The 25,868-nt window shown below is 48.4% G+C and overlaps 6 protein-coding genes; 4 read left to right on the top strand and 2 right to left on the bottom strand.

Annotated features, from left to right (window-relative positions):
• Nucleotides 1–327: 327 nt before the first annotated feature.
• On the top strand, nucleotides 328–924 carry FFUJ_07291 (probable DAP1 Damage response protein; the record flags this gene model as incomplete). XM_023577526.1 has 4 exons in its annotated part: nucleotides 328–418; nucleotides 521–555; nucleotides 630–687; nucleotides 743–924. 4 exons carry the CDS (start codon nucleotides 328–330, stop codon nucleotides 922–924), a joined length of 366 nt encoding a protein of 121 aa, XP_023430584.1.
• A 3,669-nt stretch (nucleotides 925–4,593) lies between these two features.
• On the top strand, nucleotides 4,594–7,132 carry FFUJ_07290 (uncharacterized protein; the record flags this gene model as incomplete). XM_023577525.1 has 5 exons in its annotated part: nucleotides 4,594–5,180; nucleotides 5,234–5,506; nucleotides 5,582–6,322; nucleotides 6,374–6,962; nucleotides 7,019–7,132. 5 exons carry the CDS (start codon nucleotides 4,594–4,596, stop codon nucleotides 7,130–7,132), a joined length of 2,304 nt encoding a protein of 767 aa, XP_023430583.1.
• Nucleotides 7,133–11,360: 4,228 nt separating this feature from the next.
• FFUJ_07289 (uncharacterized protein) lies at nucleotides 11,361–13,076 on the top strand (the record flags this gene model as incomplete). The annotated part of the gene is made up of 1 exon (XM_023577524.1): nucleotides 11,361–13,076. The coding sequence occupies one exon, from the start codon at nucleotides 11,361–11,363 to the stop codon at nucleotides 13,074–13,076; it is 1,716 nt and encodes a 571-aa protein (XP_023430582.1).
• Nucleotides 13,077–13,530: 454 nt separating this feature from the next.
• Nucleotides 13,531–15,399, bottom strand: FFUJ_07288 (uncharacterized protein; the record flags this gene model as incomplete). Its single annotated transcript, XM_023577523.1, has 1 exon — nucleotides 13,531–15,399. One exon carries the CDS (start codon nucleotides 15,397–15,399, stop codon nucleotides 13,531–13,533), a length of 1,869 nt encoding a protein of 622 aa, XP_023430581.1.
• A 1,207-nt stretch (nucleotides 15,400–16,606) lies between these two features.
• FFUJ_07287 (uncharacterized protein) lies at nucleotides 16,607–18,163 on the bottom strand (the record flags this gene model as incomplete). XM_023577522.1 has 5 exons in its annotated part: nucleotides 16,607–16,651; nucleotides 16,703–16,876; nucleotides 16,931–17,988; nucleotides 18,048–18,077; nucleotides 18,136–18,163. The coding sequence occupies 5 exons, from the start codon at nucleotides 18,161–18,163 to the stop codon at nucleotides 16,607–16,609; spliced, it is 1,335 nt and encodes a 444-aa protein (XP_023430580.1).
• A 6,919-nt stretch (nucleotides 18,164–25,082) lies between these two features.
• On the top strand, nucleotides 25,083–25,868 carry FFUJ_07286 (uncharacterized protein; the record flags this gene model as incomplete). Its single annotated transcript, XM_023577521.1, has 1 exon — nucleotides 25,083–25,868. One exon carries the CDS (start codon nucleotides 25,083–25,085, stop codon nucleotides 25,866–25,868), a length of 786 nt encoding a protein of 261 aa, XP_023430579.1.

Raw genomic sequence — 25,868 nt, 5'->3', positions numbered from 1 at the left:
ACAAGCGTAGAGATTGAAAAGCTGTAAGTGGATGCTAACATGGAGCTCATCATAACTGCGCACAGACCATCTCTCGGACGAATACTGGCCTGAGCGTTTCCAATCAATGATATTCTTTAGTGGAGGGCAGTTTCGGAATCCGCTAGTAACTAGAGCTGACTTGGCCGAGGCTTTTTGGGCGCGAAAGTTCAGGGTCGTCTTTGGTTTTGGCGGGGGGAGGGGAGAGATTGCATATGACGGAATCTGGAGAACCGCCCAGAACCTTTCAAACTTATTCCCTTGCTACTCTCTCGTTCTTACACGTAAATCACAACTACAACCAAAATAATGGCTGGAAAGTTTGAACCTAAGGTTCCTGTGAACCTCGACCCCCCAAAGGACGACATCATCTCTCGAGAAGAGCTCGCTAAAGCCAACGGTACGGCCCGCCCCCCATGATGCTCAGCTAAAGCATCATGCTGGCTTTGACTTAGTCTTGTATCTGGGGCTTTTGAATTGGACATTGCTAATCTGAAGAAAGGTGCGGATGGAAACAAGTGTTACGTAGCCATCAAGGTATAATTTCCCATGGCAAGCAACTGGCTGCATGATCAAGCTGGTCTGAGCACGACTGATCACGTCAAACACAGGGCAAGGTTTACGACGTGACTGGAAACAAAGCTTACCTTCCTGGAGCTTCCTACAATGGTAAATCTTCTGATTGCATATACCTCAGCCCACGATACCTAACTATCCTGACCAGTCTTTGCCGGCAAGGATGCCTCGAGAGCTCTCGGCAAGACTTCGACCAAGCCAGAGGATGCACGACCAGAGTGGCAGGATTTAGATGAGAAGGAAAAGGGCGTATTGAATGACTGGATTACTTTTTTTTCAAAGCGGTACAATGTTGTTGGTGTTGTTGAAGGTGCCACGAACATGGACTGACTAGCCGAGTACCCTCCGAATACTCAAGTCAAGTTATAAAACCTTCATCTTCATTATAATATATCTTTTTGTCGTGTACAATAAGAAGTGGTTCGACTCTCTGATTCTCTGCCGCCATGGGCCCAGGAAGCTCGAAGGATCCAAGATGCAGTCTGCAGCTCAACGACCGGTCCTATACTTTGGCTGACATGCTGAAAGACTATCTCAACACCGATCACACAAACGCTCACTTCTCTCGCTCAAGCCACAGTGTGCCCTTGTATACTCAATCGAGGCAAACCTGATCTTGGGCAGTAGATCTTCCGCTTTAAGTCCACCCCCTCCTAGCTTTCATGTTTGTCAACTTAGTGCTCTCGTACAAGCAGCGTTGCACAAAACGGGCCCGCAACGCTTCTGTCTTATCCTTACCATTTCGACCCATCCTTCCGTCTGTGGCGCTATTTGGGTCCAGCTTGTAGCCTGTCTCTGCTCGGAGAAAAGCGAGGGGTAGCATCTATGCCTGACAGCCCAGTTTCACACGAGTGTTGGTTTCTCGACAGATAGACCTGGATAGCGAAGCTTGAGCACTACGTGTCCCATATGAGATCTTTGGGGACCAAAAAGAGGTTCATGCATGCTTAGATCACACGAGTGCTGTGCCTATAATTACATCGGCGGCGATTCTACTCATGTATACGAACTGATTGACAAAGATAGAGGTTATGGCATTTAGGATTATAGAAGGGGGTGACCGACAAGATGAAATCCTTAGCCAACAACACTCATAAGCCATTGATAACCCAAGCTCATAACTGATCGAAAGCCTCCAAACTTATCTGCTATGTCGATCGCAGTTATGTTGTGTCTGAGATTCACTTGCCCGGCAAGCGATAGCACAGTTGTCGCAAGGAACGCATTGCCTCCATGACTTGCGCAGGACCTTGACTCCAAAACATTGATGATTAGGGTCGTTGCGAGCAAAGTGGCAGTAGGACTTGAGGCGGAGGGTCGAGTGATTGCATGCGAAGAGAAACTCTTCCCAATCGCACATTTTTGTTGTTATGGCAATTGCCTTTGACTTGAAGTATCCTGATGTGATTAAGTTATTTAGGCGAGCCTCGATAATAGGTAGTAAATTCTTACAAGAGCTTCCTAAGTCGTTGCAAGGAGTCTGAGTTGCGAGGTCCAACGTATGAGTAAGTGATTAACAAACTAAAACCGTAGATGATAGCGAACAGACTTAGTGATAACAACTGATCGGTGGCAAAGAATGCACATTTTATAGCAAGAGAGCCGACGCCGGCTTCAGAGTTCGTTCATTGAAGTATACCCTATTATCGTTTCCTTGTTTCCTTGTTTCCTCGTTTCCTCGTTTCCCCAGTTCCTGTATCATCCAGCTGTCGGGCAATAGACAAGGGTTCTAGTCTTCATCATCCAATCGACTTCCAAAATATTTGAGGAATCGGCCTATGCAATGGACTATCTGCAACCCAGAATAATACTAGCTGCACATTTTCCTTGCTGCGCTGAAAACAGCTGGCTGCATAGACAAAAAGTGATTATCGAACAAGGGGTCAGGGAAGATTCGAGTCTCGTGTTACCCAGTGTGTCTCATGGGGGTCTGTTGGCGGAGTTTTCATCGCGTTTCTTCTGTGTCTCTTTTCAATATTCAGATTAAGCTGGATAGCTTCTTTTGCGATATCTGGAATATCGTATCAACGAAGAAGCACCGCAATCTAAATATCAAACGAGAGCACGAATGCCAGGTCTCACTTGAGAGTCGTGGGGTATTGGAGTTTCGAACTGATCGAGGGTTCAAGTTGAGAAGGACGGGCATACGTAGGAGGCACTGGTGCTGGTGTTGTTTTTCTCAGCCCAACGGGTCTCGACATGAGCTGAGGTCCTCGCGCGATATACATTCATCCTCCAACAGGCTATTGCCGCCACTTACATTTGAATAGATATCTTGAATCGTTTTCGTTCAGCCACATTCGGCTTCGAGGATGTTGATGCAGGATAAATAGTGGGATGTTCGGCAACGTGCAGATATTACCAAGGCTAATGAAGAACTGCACAATGCATGTGGCCAAATCAAGCTGGACCCAGGTGAGTAGATGAGAGAAGAGACAACGGACCACATCATCGAGTCATGAAGAATGGTGCTATCCAGAGGTGGATAAAGGAGTGAACCAGGTGCTATTGGGTATTCTAGGGACTGTCCTAGACAGGCACATGATTGTGATAAGCCGAGTATTCCATGATAGAATATATCAACAATTGAGGATAATTGTCATGGTTTTGATGTGACAAAGAGCTTGGCGTACTTGCAATAAGGGGCGTTTTGCGTTTGCTGGCTATGAGCAACAACATCCATCTGAGAATCAATGCTGTGTCGGGAAACTGTGGTAGCTGAGCTTTATTCTTTAATTTTTCTTGTGAATCAGGACCGTCAGTCGTATGGGGCCGTATGCTTTAATTGTTGATGATGATACAGAATGACGGCAATAGTCGCAACCGTTTGTTTAGTCCTGGTGATCGTGGGTGACACGGTAAGTAAAGAGATACCGGTTCGAAGCGCCGAAATGTGAAAAAGAACGCCGAATGTTCTTATAGAGACGTTCTAATCATATGCTGGTGACGTATGTAGACATATTATGATCCGTTGCAAATTCAGCCGCATCATTAATTGATGGTTCGCAAAAACGCACCTTCAACTAAGTTTCGCCAGCGGGCGAACGCAGGCTGCCTCGCCGGATGCCTAGTATCTTGGGGGTTGAAAGAAGAATGCTGATTGGCTCAAATGCATAGCAAAGCCTCAAAGTGAGGCGGTTTGGGGAAGACAGAGTCGCTCATATCTCACCCAGAATTGTACTTTGCCAAATACAATACCGTCCCATTACCTTCTTTTATTTCATCACAGCGACTCTTCCCTCCTCTATTTCCCTACCGCTCCCCCCCGCCATTTACACCTTCATTTGCGCTTCTGCATCCATCCTCCTTTGCCTTGTGCCTTTTTCTAAGCCAACCTATACATCTCAATGCTTACCTACTAACCCATGGCTCATACTACTTTGGCAGCGACACCCTGACGCGAAGCACAACACAACACAACACAACATACACCTAAGGCAATCGACTATCACTGGTGTAGCTACCAGCCAGCTCGGTCAACCACTTGGGGATCTCCCTGGCTTCGACCTGCTGACTTGACAAAAACCTCACGCTAGTATCTGTCATCAGTCGTCCGACCTGGATCCCTTGTTGGACCCTGGACTCAACGCTTGTTTGTGCTGGACCCAACTATTTGACCTCAGCCCAATGTATGCCTTTTGATTCCTTTGATTCTTCTGGTTGCTGTGTCTCTCTCTCTGTCTCTCTTATGTGTCCTACCCAGTTCGATCGACAGTGTTAGGTCGAGAACCTTGTTGTCCCTACCAAAGTGGAATGACTTTTAACCCTCCTGTCTATCAACTCTGACAGATTATGATGTACTGCTACAATATAACGGCTAACTCGAGGCCCTAGCCGCTCTTGAATCGTTGTGGCGACTACTGTTCATCTACACGATCATTTCTGGGCTCCCAATTATCACCACCAGCGGTGCTGCTCAGATAAACAGTACGGCTCGAAATCATTTATATTTAACGCGTCCGTTCACTCTGATAGCAACACCGACATTCTGCCCGCAGAATGGACTCCTTTAGCTCTTCACAGGAACCGCGAGGCAGCGCCAATGTATCCCCGCAGGCGGCTCAACAGCAGAGCTCAAACTTGGCTACTCTGGGTCAGCAGAGACATCAGACCACGAACCCTTTTTGGCAAAACTGGGCTGGAGATGATCCCTGGAACCCTCTTGCCTTCGGTGCGCCTAATGATGGCCAGACCCGTTCGCAACTTATTGGATCCGCCAACTTCCAAACTTCGTATCAAGACTATCGGAGCAAACCACTTTTATCAGAATGTGATACCAACCCAGAGGATTCGGCCTACGGCAGCCGCTTGACTCATAGCATCGGAAACCCTTCTGCATATGGCGAAGATATGGACCCTGATGTCCAAAATTTGGAACCTCAAAACTCGGATGCCCAGCTTGTCAACAGAAATCTGGAAACCCTTCAACTGCAGTGTCAACCAGCCTCCAACGATGCTCACTTATATCAAGACCAATGGGTCCGACCTTATCCGCCCGCAAGCGTTGCAACGGCCCCGGTTGGTGGAGAGCGACGTTGGATTTGTGGTGAATGCCAGAAACGATGCCGTACACGTTCCGAGCTAAGGTGAGCACACGGGTTTGACCTCCATTGATCACCCCTTTACTGATAGAGCCTAGAAAACATGAATTGAAACATTCTCTGCCGTGGCACTGTGACGTTACAGGCTGCTCGCGTGAGAAAGGCTTCACTTCCAAGAACGACCTTGACAGACATAAGAGAACTGTACATAGCGACCGCACTGTTTCTGGTCGCACCTTTGTGTGTAATATTGGCAATTGTGCGAAGAAAAGTAAAATCTGGCCAAGGGCAGACAACTTTAGGTCACATTTGCAGAGAATCCATGCAAAGACATATTCAGCCAATGACGATCTCTCTGAATATGTGTATCGGTATGCCTTTTCTCCCCCTTCCCTTTTCGCCCCATACTTTTCTCTGGTACCGAGAAGTTAGCTAATAAACTACAGTCCAGTTCCATCACAAGACCTCGAGGGCGTGGGAGGGAGTGCTATGGCATATCTCCAGGCACAAGAACAGTTACCTGGTCTTGCCCACCCCTCAACAATTCTGTCCTTCCGGGTGCCGTATGGTGAACGACGGGCTTCACAATCCCAATCCGGTACAAACAATCCTCCTCGAGGACCACCCTCTTTATCTTTTGATCGAGATGCATCGAGCCTTGCAACGGTACGAGAAGGTGACGAGAACTTTGTTCACCCTGACATTATCCATGGGCGCAGTGCTCTGCCATCGAATCAATGGCCGGTATCCGCTTCCGAGGAGGATGCTCCGGGTGACGATGTCACCGCTTCTGAAGCTGAGCAGCCTGACGATGATGCACTAGAAACTATGGACGGCGTGCAGCAAGGTGAAGGAACAACTACAGACGTCTCTCGCAACAGTGGGGACTCGGGAAGCCAACAGGTTGATGTCAGAATGGTTGACGCTGACGAAGCCCAACGGACTCCTAAAGCAATCCCCCCACACGAGAAAGAAAGTAAAACACCGTCCGATGTGAGCCCAGAATCAGCATACGTTGACCTCCTTGATAAAATACCAAAAGAACTCATCGCAAGCTATCTGAAGAAGCGATTCGCAGACCTCGGAGAGGAGGCCTCAAAACTAGATACAGTGAACAGCAAGAGCCAATCACATCCTCACAAATGTCAGGATTGTGACAAAGCATTTCCTCGTCTGTGCGAGCTGAAGTAAGTGTTATTATCCAACGCGCCGAATATCTTGGCTAACTATTTCTATAGGAAGCACCAGAAGAGGCATTCAAAGCCATACGGGTGCACTTTTGCCGATTGTAAAAAGACATTTGGAAGCAAGAACGATTGGAAGAGACATGAATCCATTCAGCATTATCAGCTCGAGACATGGATATGTGACTGCGTCAAGCCTGATTCTGCTGAGCCTTGTGGCAAGGTTTGCTACCGCCGCGAGAGCTTCCGGAACCATCTTTCAAAGGAGCATGAGATTACAGATACCAGCAAGCTCGAAGAGAAAGTTGAAGGTTGTCGAAAGGGTCGTCACTGCGATGCTCACTTTTGGTGCGGCTTCTGTCAGGAAACTGTTGAAATTAAAGAGACGGACAACACCTGGGCGAAACGTTGCGATCACATCGACGACCATTTCTCTGGCCGTCGTGTACCCCAGAGAGACATCAGCGAGTGGATACATGAGAAGGACCACAGAGTTGTCCCCTCGGCTCCCCAGGTGGATGAGTCTGAATCCTCATCGGGGTCATCCCCATGTGACCCGATATCTCCTCAGAGCAGTGTTTCTACAGAAAACAGTGGTGAAGATCGCCGAGGTAGAAAGAAGGATATGTATATGTGGACATGTGTGAGTAGACCTCCGGCCCAAATGCCAATCGCAACCAGACTGACACATTCAAACAGTGTAATTGTGCCGTTGAAAACAGTTTCAGCAACAACACGTTGTGCTGCGAGTGCAACCAACGTTCGTGCAAGAACTGTACTTGGCACGCAATTCCATCTACAAGCGACAGTTAGCTTATTGTGTTCAGCGTGTCAATGTTATACTATAATCAACGGATGTTCCCTTTTCTGTTCTTATGATGCGAATGATATACCCCCGTCATGTGGCATATTTGGATATTTACAAGTTGCAAGAGTCAAAGGGTCGTTTTCGCTTGGGAAGCACTTGTATTTATAATAGAATGAAATTGATCTTATCTTCGCCTTCTGCAGCTTCCAACAAGGCTAAGGTTAGGATGTGCAGAAATCAAGAGCACGTTGATGCTTTAATGCGAGCCCCAGTCATAGCAATGCTATAGGCCCGGCAGTGGCTAGGGCAATTGTGAGATTTGCTCCTGATATATCACGAAGTGCTAGTGAGAGTCTGGTCCGGGATTTTACCAAACGGCCCCGGTAGGATCAACAAAGCCAAGAAGACAGGGGCATCGGCTAACTTCGAGTGCCGTCCGCACGCTCGAATAGTGCCCTGGTGCATACGACGTATTTCCACTTTAGTTGACCACCGACTGGCATGGCGCGGACTATTGTCTCAGTTTCAAGCCACTCCAACAGGCGCCCCGGATAAGCTCCCGCGGCGTGATCAAGAGCAGCCATGAGGTCCATGTGGACGAGATGCTTCAGAGCTGAACCCGACCCACGAGTTGCCTCGTCGGACATACATTCTATGTGTGTCACAGGCGCATAATGATCCATTGACGACAAAAGGAACTATTGGTATCTGAGGGGTCAGCCAAGGCACCGCTGTGAGTTTCTGGTAGTTGCTCATTTCCCCAGGAGCCGCATTGGGTAGTCTACATCACTTGTCATGTTACACAAGGGACCAAGGGCTACTGACATGGCCCTTGCTCTCCCCACAGGGGTATGGGGTTGAAATAAGTACATACATACGACAGAGTACGGAGTAGATAGGCTATCTCGCAGGGGTTACCCACGGAAGATAAGATCTGCACCACATTTGGGGGAGACACCGATCCTCCCGACGCTCGAGTGAGCCCAGACATGCATCTCAACGACTGGTACCATCAAGTGTAATGCAGGAGCCAAAGGTCTCTGCACCATCTTGATCATCCCATGAAGCGGGATCGCCATGAGAGGGGTTCATCTCGATGGTTGTGGAATGGATGAGCCGAATGACGGAGAGTTTTGGTTCCACTATACTTGAGATAGATTTCAAAAGGCTGCTGTATCATTGGGGACAAGTGATTTCACGTTAACAACGGCGGCTAATAGTTCAGCTTGACATCCAACCCTGACATGTTGCATTTCCTAATTACATAGCAGTTGAGAGTGGTACAACGCTGACTGTGACTCGAGCCAGGTTGTAAAGAGGCTGAAGGACTGTGTGCACTGGAGTTAACCTGAATCCACGCACTCGGTTCATCCAGTCGGATCAAGATACGAAGATGGCAGACGTAAGTTTACGTATTCGTACATACATGGCTCAAAATAGATGAACCCAACATCCAGCTCGCTCCAGCTGAAGCGAGGTACTCGATATTCATTCGGCATACAATATTACGGGACAATCCCAAGGCTCATATTGGGGGCTGTTAATACTTCGTTCATATAACATGGCCTTGCAGACATTAATCTTTGACCCAGACAGCCCCCATGGCGCGTGCATGCGAATGGAGGTGTGTGTAGCTATGGACTCAGCCCTGCTGCCGTATTGTGATGATTCATAATTGATATCTGTCATGAAGAACAAGGCCCGTACCCCCCGACCTTCCCCGGATCAGTAGTGACTTACACAGGTGTCTTCTTCCGAGTCCAGAACAGGATGATGGCCCGATTGTTTGTTCAAATTGTTGAATTCTTTGCAGAGAATCTGCTCTCGAATAAGATGCGACCATACTCCCTTACTCTCCATTACATAACTTACATGGTATAGCACCGAGTAGGTGCTGGAGGAATGAGTACCTGAACAAGCATTCTCGAGATTCTGTTGTTGGACTCTTGATGATCAGACTGGAGACGGGGTGTCATTGAGGATCGATATTGACAAGGGTCTTTGTGCCAATAGAACGAGAGCTGAAAGCCAAACTCGTGCGATAAACCAGATTGGCCTGCCTCTGCCCCCATCAGTTGCACGGTATAGTGCATGTACACCAGGGTAACGTTTGTGTAAGACGGGATGGCATGGCATGGGGCGGGAACTCATAAACAGTCTAGACAGTGAAGGAGTGACAGCCAAGACCCAGGTCGGGCGAGGCAATGCTTGTAAGTCTGTTGGCTCTAGCAATCCACTAGCCTCTCTTCTAGTGCTCATTATTGGCCAAGATCTAGGCGATGGCCGCCTACTTTTTTAAGGTGCTCATATGTGTGGACTTGGCCCACAAAGGTTTAGTGCTGGAGAGACATTTCCTTGGCTCCATTAAATTAACCAACCTAACGTTTAACGCCTGTCGTCGATCCTCCAGCTCCAGCTCCAGCTCTGGCTCGAGCTGGAGGACCTCAACCATGAGTGATTTCGTTTCTTTGGGGGTAGGGAGGAGTTCGTCAAAACTACCACTGGAAGAAATGTTTCACGTTCTCATCGAGTTCCCAAATCGTCAACAACTCCAGCCCCGACTACCTAGGTAGGTAGACACACATGACACAGCACGTAGTTACTCGTCATGAAACGTTTCAAGGGTCATTCTTGGAAAATATTAGCCGCCACTAGTCGCGATCCTCGCTCACTGATGCGGATTTTACTGGGTTTAACACTCTGCAGGCTCTCTCTAACTTGGCGGCTATCCACACTCGCGCAATGATGGCCCTAATCAGAGGTGGCCGTCACCAGGAAGAGACGTCTTGCATCAAATTGTCTCAGGCCAGTCATCAGCGTCAGCTTGCCGGAGGATTGACGATTGAGCTCTACTTTGCTTTGCTTTGCTTTGCTTTGCTTTGCTTTGCTTTGCTTTGCTTTGCTTTGCTTTGCTTTGCTTTGCTTTGCTTTGCTTTGCTTTGCTTTGCTTTGCTTTGCTTTGCTTTGCTTTGCTTTGCTTTGCTTTGCTTTGCTTTGCTTTGCTTTGCTTTGCTTTGCTCATCCCTGGCCTAACCATTCTCGGGCACAGACACAGTTCGTACTCTACAGGCCTACCAACATTCAACGCCCCATCGCCATCGCCATCGCCATCGCATCACCGTTGCGGCTGCAAGGAATGCTTAGACTCACTCACACTGGCACGTATCCATCCACATTGGCGCAATACATATGTACAGTACTGACATGGCGGCTGAACGGGCCTTACCGTCCTGTTGCGTGGCGTTAAGCTCACTCACCCCCCGTGTGCCCTGGACTAACATTACCGGCCATGGACTTGGCCGCCAATGACTGAAGACAATGTCAACATGACTTCTCTCAGCGATGCATACCCGCTGTCAGTTGGAAAATGTCTGATAGTTATTCGAATTCGAGTGCATACCGACCTGGGACAGAGTTTGGGAGATGAAATCCACCTCACCTAGCAGCTACAGCTCACAAAAGTCATCTATCTCCCGCCTCGGCCACCAGATTGGTATTTGGGCATTTACCTACATCAAGGTACCCTTCAACTTGTCGGCTCCGTCCCGGCTCGCACACCATCTTCTCCCAAGGGTGACAGGGCGAGGCCGGCCAGGGTCAGGTCTGGAGTCCCATGCTACTGCAGGTCGTCCTGAAGAGTAATAGATGGGATCAGCGCAGTGCTCCACTTCCACCGATGCCTCTTCAGGCTGAGGTACGTACTTGAGGCTCTGCTCGACCAACTCAGGGAGTGCCCAATGCCCGCGTCGGCAGGACTCTCGAGATAGGCTGGCGAGACCTTCTGGCCATACAAATCTTGGGGTCTTTATAATCTATTAAGATGCCTGCCCTCGCCCTCCACCATGGCGACTCCTCTCTATTGTGGTCAACAGTCCTAGCAATCCCTTTCTGGTCAACATTTTGTGAATTTCGCTTTTTTCCATTCCTACTTATACCAAGCCTCCCATTCACCTTGGCTCCCCGAGCTTGCGCTACAGGTGACTTACACGTCCAACGTCTTGCGTTACCAACTCGCACATTTTGCACTCATGATACACATACCCATTCACCATTTCAGAGCTGATGGTTCCTAACTTCGGCGCTAGAACTTGAACAGCTCATTGGCACTTTCTCCTCCAGGTTTTCTTCCCTCTGAAGGCTTTGGCATACCGTGCTCTTGTTCTTCTTCTTTTCTTTCGCCGCAAAGGGCCTTGCTTACAGTGCCTCTCTAACAAAAGGGGATCTGTTAACACCATGACTTTCCACTCACCCTATGAGAGGAACAAAGGAGCTAGGTGTTTATCCAACACACGTTATTTCTCCTATTCCAGCCCTGACTCGGTCAATCCCGAAGACTTCACCTGCCAAATTGATCCCCTTCTTCAACATATGGCACCCTATCCCAGCCACGAAGGTACCTACTGTGGCACCAACAGCATGCAGAGGTATCTGCAAGAGCCTCAGAGCAGCTACCTCATCGCTTCATCATACGTTGATATCCCAGGCACTCAATATACCGGGATTTACCCTAATATGGGTGGTCCTGCTCATCAAAATTCACAAGTCCGTCCGGGCTCTCCAATGTCCTACCAACCATCATCAGCTGCGAGTGGACCACACAGTCCCAATTGGACAGATAATGATGCACATGTCAGCACTCTAGGCCCTTCTACGCCGTCCGATGTTGCAGTCTTGTCTCCGAACATTGTTGGTTCAGGCTCTCTGTCACCTAGTGTCTCCCTTTACGGACTATCAAGTGGTCCGCAAGGATGTGTGGACCCGGCTATCATTGAACCAAGTCAACCCTTTTCTGGAATCAGAGAGGAGCAAGAGATCAATGCTTTCACCCTCGACATGAATGCTGAGTTTGACGGCGCCACTTCCAATTCCATCTACCAAGGTGATGGCTCGAGTTCTCCATCGACTTTCGACCCTTTACCTCAAGAGTTATATCCTCAACCCGATACGAAGACGGCCTACCCTGATCCTGACGACACGGATCTGGACGTAAATCTCGAAAATGAAGCTGAGACTATCCATGGCGACGATGGTGACGATGAATACAGACCCAACTGTAGAACCAAGTCACCTCGAAATGCCAAAGGTGGCAGTCGACGGGCCCGCACCAGACGACTAAGTTCCAGCACCAATGCTAGCAGAGGAAAGGTTACCAAATCACGGTCTATTGCCCACGGTACCCCAGCGCGGAAATTACTCTCCTCATGTGAAAACATGTTGTGCATACATTGCCAGAAAGTGTTCAACGACGACGTATCATTGCAGAAACACATCAATGCCATGCATACTCGCCCTTTCATCTGCGTCTTCCATTTTGCGGGCTGTAACCACGCTTTTGCAAACAAGAATGAATGGAAAAGACATGTTTCGGCTCAGCATTTGAACCTACACTACTGGCTTTGTACAACTGGTGCCTGCGGATATCCTTCAACCCCACTGAAAGGTGTTTTGGGCACCGCTACGCATTGCAGGGTCTTTAAAAGAAAAGACCTCTATACACAACACATACGCCGTATGCACGCACCTGAAGAGGTTGCCAAGGCTGACAAGAAAAACAAGACCTTCCCTCCTGAGTGGTCAGCTCAAGAGAAGAAGTTACAGGAGGAAGCATTCCGGCAGCGTTGCAAATTGCCAGACTACATGGATTGCCCAGCTAAGGGCTGCACAACAGTCTTCAATAACGGCCATAAGACTTGGGATGATCGAATGGAGCATGTCGCTGTTCACCTTGAGCGTGCCTCCAAGAATGAGGAGCCACATGTCGTTTTCGGGGGTACAAACGACGAGGCTCTCACGGAATGGGCTTCTCACCCCAACGTTCGTGTCATTGTGTCCACTAGCGGAGGTTGGGAGACATTTCAACCGCTCAAGGCGGCTAAGACAGAGTTATCAAGGCTAACCAGCGTTCATGACGAGGGCCTGGATGAGGACGCAGAAGGTGAGGAATGCTAGAAGCCATACGATTGGCTTCATGCAACCAGGGCATCATTTATCAATCTTTGTAAGTTTTGCATTTCACGAACTGGTGTCGCAAATGCGTTTTGGTATGTCTGTAATTTGGGGTCGTAATACTGAAGAGTCGCGAACAATGTATTGGGTATTTAGGGGTTTCTCCTGGCGTTTCTTCAATTATTATACCACCATCGTATATATACAACTTCTTAACTATGGTAATTTTTGATAAGAATGGATTCATGTTCTGTCTTACACAGGTAATGGATACAAGGAGGGAATGAATGCGAGAATTAATAGTTTGGTCTGGTCGTGCTTGGTTTGCACAACGACAGAGTTGCTAATGCCAGAACATTTTCTTTTCTTCTTCAAGTTTCTCTCCACATTCCATCATCCGAACTAATCACTGAACCATTTGGGCTCCTTCGCAGGAAGCGTGATGCATTGATACAGGTTACGTTGCTATACCACGTTGGGCACGGCGTTGTTGCCGACCTTTGCATGCAAGTGCGTATCCAGGCTCATGAGCTTTACGCCATTCAATGTACTCTTCATATTTTTGCTGCTGAATTGGGTCAGGGTTTGTCGGTTTAGGAACAGGGTGTAGGCGAGGTTGATAATAACTACTTCCCGGCGTTGAGTTAAAGAGAATCTGAGGCGCTGCAGAAGTGTCCATGAAGTGACCTGATGCAACAGGATACTGTGGTAGAAGAGGACTAAACATTGCTAGGCTCGGCGTATTGCCGAACGTGGCAGGCGTTGGCAGGATTCCAAGTCCCGGTAGCACTCCAGGAGTGAGGATATTTCGCACTGGAGGGCCACAAGCACCCCCAGGGAATCCATACTTGGCGGGCGGCGGCGATATGTTTGATGAGCAGGCGACCTCTCCTGGGCCCTGTTTGGTTGAATCGGCTGTGCTTAACGCTGGAACGGATGTACTCTCTGTGCTGTTGGCACCAATATCTGACTGTAGTAGGGGAACAGAAACGTCGTCCATGTTATGGGATGCAGTTCTGATGGTGTTTTCAACGGTGTGTTCGTTTTCATTCTCAGTTTGCTTTAGCAACATACTCTTCAGACTATCGTCTTCTGGAAAGTTGACAATTCCTAGAGTCTGTGGTACTGCCGAGAAACTTCTTTTGAATGACAGGAATTCCCTTGCCCTAGGGTTCAACCCATGTGTGAGGGCATCAGAATCAATTCGGACTCCGGAGTCATTAGATGAGTCCTTATTTCTCGGGTGGTCGCTATAAAGAGAGCCAATACCGGAATCAGAGCTTTGTTGTTTAGATTGACCCGGCTGCTGGCTTGATTTTGGGCCCCACGGAGAACCATGACTGATGAAGGACCTGTTTGTGTCTCTCTTGGTGTTTTCAGTCTCATTTTTTGACCCTTTCTGAAGCTTCTGCAGAATTTTCATGAAAGCGGCTTTTCTGCGTTCGAGTTCTTCACTCTTTCTGGTTTGCTCAGCTGGCGATGACAGGCCGCTGAGTACCGTTGGTTGGGATTTTGCATGTGCGCTACCAATGTTGGCAACAGCTGGGTCCTTCAACACAGCTTGCCTGGCCTTACCGGTCCTTTCTTTGTCGAGTTCACTCTCGTTTCCGGTCTCTGTGGGGAAAATACGGCGAGGAGTTCGACCTCTTTCCGCATTGAAGTTATCAGTTCTTTGCATAGTTGTTCGCTGTTTTCTGATCACACGTTGCACGTAGGCAATAGGAGCCTCTTGATCAATATGAGGAACTTCCGTTCTATTCTCCTGTGTGCTGGCAGCGTAAGAAAGAAGGGGTGAGACTTGAAGAACGCGGAGTTGGCGGTCTTTGCTGTGGCCACCGGCCAGGTCGACGTTAAGCTGGATAGTACAGAGTCCACTCATGGCATCAGCTGCCTGCGCATCATCATGTTCTTGGTTAGTAGAAGACACGTTTGATTCCTTGATATCAGTCTCAGAACCGCAGAGACATGGTTGGAATTGATTGGAATTGTCAATGAAAGTCCACGGAGATATGTTTCCATTCCTCATATGGGAGATGTACCCTCCTTCTGTGCCGTTGTTAGCAACCTCGCGACCATGTAAGCTGGCTTGATTTGTGCTGTTGGCTGTGTCAGTAAGGTCAGAAGCACTGAATCCATCGCGTCGACGACGCCAGTCTGGGTTGTTCATTGCTTCAGCAAACTTTGAACTTGCGAGGTTTTCTTCCGGGTATTCTCTCCGCGAAACAGACGGTGCTGAAGACAGTTCCTCAAAAGAATCATCAGTGGTTGTGTCGATTGAAATCACGGATTGAGCCATTCGGCCTCGAATCCTCTTTTCGAAGGCCATGCCGAAATTTGGATCTTGAGCGCCTCAATGCGTTGACCGGGGATTGTCAGATGCACCACGAATTCTAATCAAATTTGATCATGTGAAGATAGTCTGCCAACGGTTTCCAATGTTAGAAATGCCGTATGCTTCTATACAAACACAGAACAAGTGCTTGGTGTTGTATGCTAGTGATGCTTCTGCGTCTTTTCTTGACGGTCAGCAGTGCATACGTCTCGAGTTTAAGTTTGTAGCCTGTTGATTCTATTTGTCGTAATGCATTTCTTTCAGTTCATCAGAAAACCAAGGTGAGTCTCTAACCCAAAGTTGTAGCCTCGGTAGAGGAAGTGTTGGGTGGTGCCTACATCGGGTGTCAGTCTCGATTCCTGTATCAGACAACCAAGATCCCAAGTCATCAAATTGAGCCGGCCGGTAAGTTTCAGGGAAACATACTTATATTGAGATACGAGTGATTCAATCGAAACTCGTAATGGGGAAACTGCGTGGACAGGCGCTTCGCGGCAAAGGTGCTAAGCTTGCCTCAGAGATAGGGTGCCAAAAAGGGGAACCTGATAAGCTTCGGGGACGATCGCTGACAAGTGAATTCGCTTTTGCTCAGGCGTATTTGCCGGAGACAATTTGTTTTAATGCTGCGTATAGCGGAATAGATTGTCCAAAAAGGGGTTTGGCTGTCTTGCAAATGAAGGCCAAGCTACCTGTGGTGGTGAAGATGGAAAACAGCAAATCCGTGGGGGGAGTCGTGAAATTACTAACTACCTTACTTTGATAGCAATGTTGAGGATGTGGAAGGCGCGATTAGAGTAATCATATACAACGAAGAAAGCACTTAAGTGCCATGCCTTTATCTGTTCTTGCTCCCCAAGAATGACTCTTTCCCTCAGACTCAAAATTCAGCTGGGTGACCAAACTAATTCAAGAAGGAGGGAACATCGACCTCCGAAACAGGCAAACAGGTACAAAGCCTTCGTACCATAGTAGAAATCCGGAATATATAGGTATGGGGAAATCTCATAGACGCATGTTTGTGAGCAGGACCAGGCAAGGTGCTTCGATACGCTGGTATTTAGGTAGATAATTAGAGGTATCGAAAGAAGACCAGTAACCCAGTGAAAAATTGAAAGCCCAAAACACTTCAAGAAGAATAAGCACTACACAAATCATAGGCAGGCACTCGCTTTCACTTGCTCTTCATGGCTCCACGAAACAATTATCCCTGATACTGCTGCCCACCCATGAAAGCAGCAAAGGCCCTCTATAACATTGTTAGTGACAGAAAGGACCACAGACAGGAAAAATCACTCACCGAGTTCCGGGTTTGCATGTAGACCGTTCCGGGGCCAGTAAATTTACAAACCAAACCCTCTGCTGACGCAATGCCTGAGATGATACCTCCAGAGGCAACACGTTCCATTACATACTTGCAGTTCCAGGCAATCAGATGTCCGTTGTCTACGATGTACTTCTCCCCCTCGACAAGCTAGTCCATATGTTAGCCCCAGAGAAAACAAGAAAACGCGTTCAAGAAACCTACCGTTTTGTGAATGATAGCACCGAAACTCGAAACCCACAACAACCCTATACCACTGATCTTATAAATCCAGAGACCCTCGCCACTGAACATAGCTTTGCCCAATCCTTGGCTCTTGTGGTCTCTTATAACACCTTGGGTACAAGCTAGAAATGCATCGTGGCCTACGGACCAGGCTTCCTTGCCTGTAAGACGAAGGGTAGTGATATCGCCAAGGCTGTGGGGCGCAAGAAGAATCTCTCCTGGACCAATATATGTTGAACTTGACATGTCGCTTCCGGTGATCATCTTCTTCATGCTGAACTTGATTTGGCCTTTCAAAGTAACCGAGGGAGACATGGCGATCATTGCACCTGGCTTGCCAGTCATGGGGCAGCCCATTGCGAGCTGGATGGTGAGAATCGTGTTGGTGTCGCGGTGGCTAATTCGGTAGCTGCCACCATTGAATGTTCCAACGTCATCCGACGTGGCCCCTGCCCCAACGAATTGACCTGCCTCGGGTGCTCCAGACACAGTCATTGCAACTGCTGTTCCAGGCTGCTGTTCAGGCTCCTGCTTGGGTTTCTCAATGGGATATTGGTTGTCATCTAAAGGGGATACTGGCGGGGGCGGTTCAAAGTTCTGTTGGGTAGACTGGGGAGTCACTACTGGAGGAGTTGGCCTAGGCCTCATGGCCAAATTGCTCTGTTGGCCCGGCGCATGATACTGATTTTGCGGAGGCGGAGGTGTCGCCTGAGGCAGGTTGTGCTGAAAGTGCTGTTGATACGCTGGTGCCGAAGTTGGAGGAGGAGGATAGTAGCCCTGAGAGGAACTATGAGAGTGATGCTTGGCTTGTGGAGAGGGAGTCTGCTGCTGAGCCTGGGGAGGAGCCGGATAGTGAATCGGTGTTGGCTGGTGAGGAACTTGGGGAGATGGTGTATGTTGAGGAGGAGGAGGGTAGTTCACAGCCTGTCCGGGCTGAGGTTGAGGCTGAGGCGGAGGAGGATAGAATTGTGTGCGATTAGCCGGAGGAGAGGTCGGCGGCAGAGCATATTGATGTTGCTGTTGCTGCGGTTGAGGAGCTATCCAGAGATCGTATGGTCAGCTTTGCTAAATGGTCTTTGTGGAGAGCTTTGCGAACCTGGTGAGCTTTGTGTCGCGCCAGGCGGAGCTATTGAGGTGTCATGATCAGCTTCGTTGTCATGATACAAAACTCGATGTGGACTTACGAGGATAGTAATGCTGCTGGCTCGCCATAACTAATAGGAACAATACACAGACGTAAGAATACAAGAGCTTCTGGACTGGAGGATAAAATAAAGAAGGGAAGAAAATGTTCAGACCCTGAGAGAGCCAGCCCTGTTTCCTTTAGCCGCCCGTAACATGTGCCAAGCTAGGGTAGCCCCGCATGGATGTCGGGTTCCATCTACCACGATACTTGAGTCTTGGAGTCTGTTGATGGAGATACCCAGACTGAAAAAGCTACAGCACTTTGAGGAACATCCTATCATCGACGAATTTCTTGCCAAATGCCTTTCAATACTGTTTCGGCATTTGCCTGTCTCACCATCGAAACGAAACGGCCGCGTCCCAAGAGACCAAGTTCCCGCTACTCATACAACAAATGCAACACAAGCTGCAGCATGCAGGCTGTTTCATTCAAGATCATGCCCAATCACTGAGTGCCATCAAGTCATCGGCCCCTGCCTCAATGAGCTCTGTGGCCAGTTTAACGTAAGCGCCTACGCGGGGCAATAGTCAGCGCGTAGCTAGCATCTCCATGAGCCTATTGGTTTGCGAGAAAATTAGCCCGTGACTTTCTCCTCCATTCGGAAGCTCTGGGTCATGGAAGTACTGTGAATTTATTAAATCCATGGAAAAGAGCCTAACCTCAGACTTATAGATTCGCGATTACCTATGTAGGTTATCCATCTATCACGTGGCAAACCAATAGATTTCCTGTTCTTCGCTTGCTGTAGCGACTTTTTACACGTGATTAGATACGGTTTTGACGAGAGAACCTACGCGAGACCTCAGTTTTAGATAATGGAGTTCCTGGACTACGTAGCTTCAGATGAGCAAGTCCTAATATACTTTCATTGTTTGTTTTTGGTATCTTAGTCAGAGGCACCAAGTCTCTTTGCATACCGATCATGAAGACCTTACCTCAAGTTCCATTTGTTTACAACATGCCAGGGCTCGTTACCCGTGGTGCCCTCATTCCATCGGCATGGCCAGTTCCTGGTAGTTTCTGAGTATGTGCTTATTCCCATTACCAAGGATATGGCGGTTTCAGCTCCTATGCATTGTGAAGTTTAGTAACAAGTATTTCTAAAGGTCAAACCCGCTGTTTACGCTTGTGTTTGGCTTTGGACCACAATTCGTCTCACATGCGTAGCCAGGCGTCTATAAATGGCGAATATTTTATCCCGCTCTTAGGACCCCTTGGACCCTAGAGGGGATGTGTGAAGGACTTAATTTGGAGAATGATATCTTCAAAGGGACGAGATATCAGCCATGAAGCTCCACAAGTTTAGGCATGCAGCACAACAAGCCACTTATCAGAGCCTTCAGCTTGGTAAGCGATCATGTCAAGGGTACCAACTGATGAAATCATCTTGAACCTAAAAGTCAATGGTCAGGGTATTGACTGGCCATACCAGATCTGACAGAGTATCGTGGAAACTGGAGGCACGATCTAAGATCGACACGGTGGAACATGCTGAAGGTTGACTCGCCCAATGACACTGAGATGGCACATGCTTGTGACGTTGATATGGCTCCATGACCCGGGAAGATCACGCCCCCGTAGTGGCATTTGTATCTAATGTGGAAGTCATCTTGTGTTTCTTGTGAACAGTTAAATTTTGGCTGACCTATAACAGGCTGCTTTGCGAAGATATCTCTTTGTCCTTCTACCCTTCTACTATGGCTGAACCACCTCCGGGTGTCCCATGGTGGCACTCCAGGCGCCACAATGCAGTGATTCCTACAAATTGGATGGACGCTCCGTTCCGTTCCGCTTTGTTTTGCAGGACATGCTCTCCTGCGGTAGCTGAAGAAGCACCATGGGCCTGCCTGGGGCGATTCAAAGGGACCTATGTATGTCTCTGGTTCTAGAGTGCAGCAAGGATTCTCCAGACGTTTGAACAACATGGCCCTTGCGTCGAACAAACCAACACCACCGTTGATTCCTTACGCCGCTCAACCTCTTGGCCGTTGGCTTCGACATGGCAAAGCGAGGCTGGACCAATACGGCCATAGCTAAACTTACGAGATACCCGAAAGAGAACCAAGGCGTCGTAGATGTATTTTAAAGTTTGACTATCGAAAGCACTGTTGGGACCGATGCGTGTCGGAGAGACTTTGTCCCTTACTGACAGGTTTGATAACCGAAGCCCAGACGCCACTTGTGCACAAGGATGGTATTATGGCTGGTGGTGTTTCAATAGCAGCCTAGACGTTCAAGTTCGCCGAACCACTTCTCTGGCGCTGTGGATGTTAAGCTGCGGCTACTGTTGACGATAACGCTTACCAAAGTTTGGGTGCGAGGGCCACTGGAAACAGCTTGTACTAGAGAATTAACACCAGTGTATAGAATATTAGATCGTATTACAGCCTGTCAGATGAACGGCTTTCAGCCTTATGCAGGGTCATCCACAAAGGATCAACATCATAGCGCAAAATCCATGTAATCTCCGTCGAGGCGAGAAGCATGCTTTCCCGTGACGTCGAAAGATCAGCACTGTTCTCGCATAAAGGTTTAGCATACCATTACCAGGGGGTCCAACAATATCGTCTTTGGCCAGAGAGTCCATCTCACAATTCCCCGAAGAATAGAGTAAGCATCTTTCAAGAAATCAAAACGTCACAGGAGTTTCATCGTCAAGATGGCACGCAAGCTTCGAAATATCTCCATCAAGCCAGCGATGAATTTTCCCAAAGAAGGCGACTAATATGATATGTCATAAGGATAGCTGACAAGGCTCGTTCAGCAATGTAACCTACCTGCTGCCCAATTTATTCCTCTAAGCCCAGAGGCGTGAATAGTTGTCCTGTTAAGCTGAGGTCCAGGCCTGGTTAATGAGAATCGTATAAAAAACCTTTAATAGTTTGACCAATCCTAAATCCAGTAAATTGCCTTCCTTTCCTGAGTCGAGAAATATCATTTTTAGAGCCATCATGGCGATCGAGATGCCAATTCCGAAAGACTTACCGCTCCCCGCTAGATAATAGAGGGATGGCGCTTTTCACAGAAACCAGCTCTCATCGAATAGAAATTTTCTGCAGGGTCTCCGGGTCAAACATTTGCACGGTATTTGCGCCCGCTATACTACAGCCAGGTCTTCCCATGGGCTGCATCGTTATACCAAGTACTCAACTGATCTCCGCAGAACAGCCTAGCGTCGATATTCATGCCAATAAGCATAGGTGGCCTAGAACTTCCCGAGAGAGATCAGCGGGCTAAAGTGGATAGCAGATCGCAGATGAGTTTCTTCCAGATTAGCTCAAGTGGTTGATAACTTTACTTCCCAGTGCCTCCCTCTAGAGGACAGAAATCATAAGACTAGCCTCCACTAAGATCCAGCTCCCTGCCACCAATCTGATTCTGAAGTTTTGTTGTCCCCCCCGCCCCCCCCCCCCCACACCTTTGCTTTCATCTTGCGCATCATCCTCCCACCCCTGTCCGACGAACGCCTCTGGTCTTGAGAAGCCTGAAAAATCAATCCTGGGTGAGACATGATCGGGCATCTTAGTCCGTGGGTCAATAGCCGAAGCGAACTGATTTCCTTTTCCAGATGAATTGTCTAACATGTCTTATTACCGACGTAGGGGAGGAAAGAAAGTTTGGGATCTCGATCGTAAGTGATAAAATGATAATGGGAACTTAGCATAAGCTTAGAATACCTTTTGCTGAGTTTATTTCAACACCTTATGTCAAGGTCTGATGTTTTCTGGCTAGCGACTGTACGAGAAGCTAATCTTTTTGGATCTGAGTAACACAAAACCCGTATACCAGTAACCGTGACAGCAGCACGTGGAGTCAGTACGCCAAATCAGGAACATTGATTGCGACAGCGGCCGCTCACTTACCGTCCCTTCAGTTGCGCGAGTGGCCCAGACCTCTAACTCGTTCAGAGAATCGAGGGTGAGAGAATAGGTTAGGCCTTTGCGGGCTCATTCTAAATGTCATCTACTTCATATGCTCTTGATCATTACTAGACAGAATCCTTCGAATCGCTGGCACACCACAATCCGAGCCTTTGGATCGGGTTTGTCTATAACGGCAGCATTACCAACGTGGTCCGGAGATGGAGCCTATTGTGCGTATGTCGGTCGACAATACAGTAGGGCTCCAGGACCATGTCTTTGGATCCGTCCTAGAACGCTGAGACTGGCATTGGTGTCGGTTGGCTCACAAAGGGCAAAAATAGGTCCTGTCGTTCTGGTGCCGAAGAGCACTCTAGAAACCGCCTCTAGAAACCGCCTCATGCGTTTCGAAATGCTGACCTGCGTAGGCCCCATTTGAACCTATAAGCACGTGTTCGTCTCACCCAACATGCTTTGAGTCGTGTTGTGGAAAATGTCCATCCTTTTGCGGGAAGCTCATCCATATGTAGATATAAACTGATCAGCATACATATACCGATCGTGATCGGTATCTGGCCATCGCGGTGCATGCAAACAGGGAATCAGCTCCTTCAAGGTGTGGTCAGTTAAGCGTACGATTTGGTACTGCTACGGCATCGGATTGCCAAGTTTGATCCCGATCCTAGCCAAGTTGGATCCTACTCCGTCACAGGCCTTCATGTGATGGCTGATCATCAGCACGCCAATTCTTACATGCAAGTTCATGAGCCAGAGCCACGGATTTGGAAGCTAATTAGGCCTCATCAATCCCAATTATTATGAATTCCGGGAATCTTGCGAAACTTGATAAATAGCTGCTGGTAGGTCGCTGCTCTTCTCCTGACTCATTAATTAACACTCGGCACCGAGACGATTTATGGCTTCGGAGATTCAGCTCACAAGAGTTTAGCGCTGAGTGCTAATGGAAGCCAACAGCCAGGCTCTTCCCTGGTTCTCCGTGTTCAGGGACGTGCTAGAACTTGCGCTAATAGACACTGGATAGCACATCACCGTTTCAGGTAACTTAGTGAAGTTGCTCAGAAAGATGGGTGTCAATGAAAGTTTTCTTTTAGTTTTTTAGGTTTTTTTTTTTTTTTTTTGTAGGTTATCTTGGTTTTTGATCAAAGCGGATGATCTGTTGAGGGAACGGCGGAAGGCTGAAGATCTTGGCGGGGGTGGACCCAAGGAAATGGAAAGATGCGATTGGACGTGGAACCGGGACATTTAGTGTCTGTGTCTGCCCTACGAGGACGATGGATCTGTTGGCTATGCTAGATCGTGAGTTGAAGACACTGGGGTATTGTAGTAATTGTAACTAACAATGTAGCAGACGCCTGAGCACATGGGATCATGGATGTCTGTGCATCTCACAGTGCCGTATCATGTATCACGCAGCTGCTGTCAGATAATGTACTGTTTCTGTTGTGGCATACCAGTAGGCGATAAATGCTCACGGCACAAACATTCCAAGACCTTGTCAAGAAAATAGCAACTCTAGCTGCCAGCTTTACCGTATGGAGATATGGTTGAGATGGCCTTGTTGAAACATGATCCGAGTCTCTACGATTGAGATGTCAGAATCACCAGCCCAAGCCCAAGCAAAGTGACCTGAGCCTGGGGAGCTTAGAACTGGGTGGCACCAGCCTTTGAGATAGTTCAATTACTAGACAACGCCGAGAAATAAAATCTTTTCCTGCTGAGATGATGGCGAAGGGGAGACACGGGGTGGTATGGATGGAAACAGCAACAGTAGCAAACACAGGCGGTATTATTAAAGGCTCTCCTTGGGTCGAATCCTGCGTCGTGGTGCAGACGCTGACGCCAGTGGGCGGTCAGTACCCGAGCTGACAACCCTCAAAGACGGTCAGCCCTTTTTCATGTATGTATGATTTCAGGGGTGAGATTAAGATCGGACTGTGCAGCTATAGTTTGGACTAGGTGGTAAGATCTGCAGTACAATTCATATGTGAACGAATCATATCCACTATTTCCGACAGACTGGACAGTGATATTACCGGACAGACTGATTGACGTTCAGTTGCGAGAGCTGATTCGACTTGATTCGACTTGAGCGTGAACTGCATCGAGGCGTGCAGAGACTCCTGATAGGCTCACCCTTGGCAAAGAGGACATAAACATGGGCTGATGTGCATTTGCATCCATGTCAACCCTCGCCAACAGTGAGAGCGCCAAGGAAGAGCCAAGACTTCGATGAGCCAATCGCACTTGTACGAAAGACCGGGGCTCCACTTGCACCACAACTGGAACCACCCTAGGACACGCTGTCGGGTTTAAAGACCCGGCTGTCGGTACAACCTAGAGCAGTGGAGGAGGCTTGATTGCTCCGGCTGGGCGGTCACTGGACGGGCGTAACACCTATGCCTTCGGTAGAGACATCCATGGATGCAGACAATCTGCCAGAAACAAAGAAATACAGGCATGCATGTTACAATACGTCGACAGCCCGAGCTACATGCAGTTCCCAAGGTCGTTTGTCCAGCGGTATCCAACGGGCTGTGCACTCTAATAAAACCCCCTACCATCCTGTCGGATCATTAAGCTGAATCCAGTAAAACATGACCTACCCATAGTTAGCAACTCAGATAGTCTAGGTACTAAACCTCCGCTACCACAACAAGTACTGTACCAAGGCTAACCTTAAGGTACTAAGTCTACTACCACCACCATAGAGTAGTCCGCTCCACTGCCCACCCCAGCAATGAAGCGGCGTCAACGCCGCCTGCTCTTCTAGCGCAGCGAGCATACCTTCATATTACCTGTCCTGCCCTGGTTCCCTTTCCGTCTCTGTTCCCTCTGATCTTCCTTTCATCTATTCCCGTCTTACATCTCGTCTTTCATCTCTCAAGTTCTAGCCACTCTGTCTTCTCTTTCACTCAAACTCCATGGGGCAAGTCATCATCCCCAGCTGCCTCTAGCGATGTGCGAGCCTCACACAGGAAACCAGTGGAGAGACTCGCCTTTAGAGGCACACCAACACCAGCAGGACATTAATATCACTGCTTCATGCCCAAGTGCGATTACAATAATGCCACCTGAAAATGCGCGAATAGCCCGACAACCATTATCACCCCCGAGCTCACCACCCGCCTCGTCATTGATATCATCATTAACCTCTGGATGCCAATCTACTCGACCTCTTCAATCTCCATCAATTGATGTCCTTGCTTCACAACTTGGCAGCTCTTCTTTGGAACATTTCCATCACGATTCTTCCCGCTCGACTACACGGCTTCCGGAAACCGCTCTATCACCTATTTCATTACCCGACGATGACTGCATTAATGTACAGTCGATACTCAACCATCAGGGTTCCAACATGGAGCTTGATCCCCACAAAGAAATGAATACTACGAAATCTCGTGATTGTCATCCGAGAAACGCTCAAGAGCGTTTTGCTTGTGCTCTTGATGGACCTTTCAATCCATTTATGCCCATTACTGTTGATCCGACAACTCTTAGTGAAGGTCCGGGGGATGCCACAAGGTCAATGTACAGGCCCAATGCAAACGGCGGCTTTCAGGTAGATGAAGGATACTGTGAAGACGAGGATGATTTCTCTTGGCTTCAATCACTTGTACCACGAAGGACGACTAGTACGCCCGACGGAATTAAGAAGCGCTACGAGCTTGGGTATCGAAGATCCGCTGATGCTGCAAGTCGTTGTCGCAACACCATTCACAGTGTACCTCGAATGCGACGACGCGACAAGAAGAGAAGCAGGCAATCGCAAGCCCACTCTACGGCAAGCTCCGTCTCCGTCAGAGGCCGCTCAGATTCACAAACCTCGCAGATGGCTATTTCAACACAGTGA

Source organism: Fusarium fujikuroi, chromosome FFUJ_chr05, assembly GCF_900079805.1.
Source record: "Fusarium fujikuroi IMI 58289 draft genome, chromosome FFUJ_chr05".
NCBI lineage: Eukaryota > Fungi > Ascomycota > Sordariomycetes > Hypocreales > Nectriaceae > Fusarium > Fusarium fujikuroi.
The sequence above is the reverse complement of the archived record's forward strand: the minus strand, read 5'-3'. Positions and strand labels throughout refer to the sequence as shown.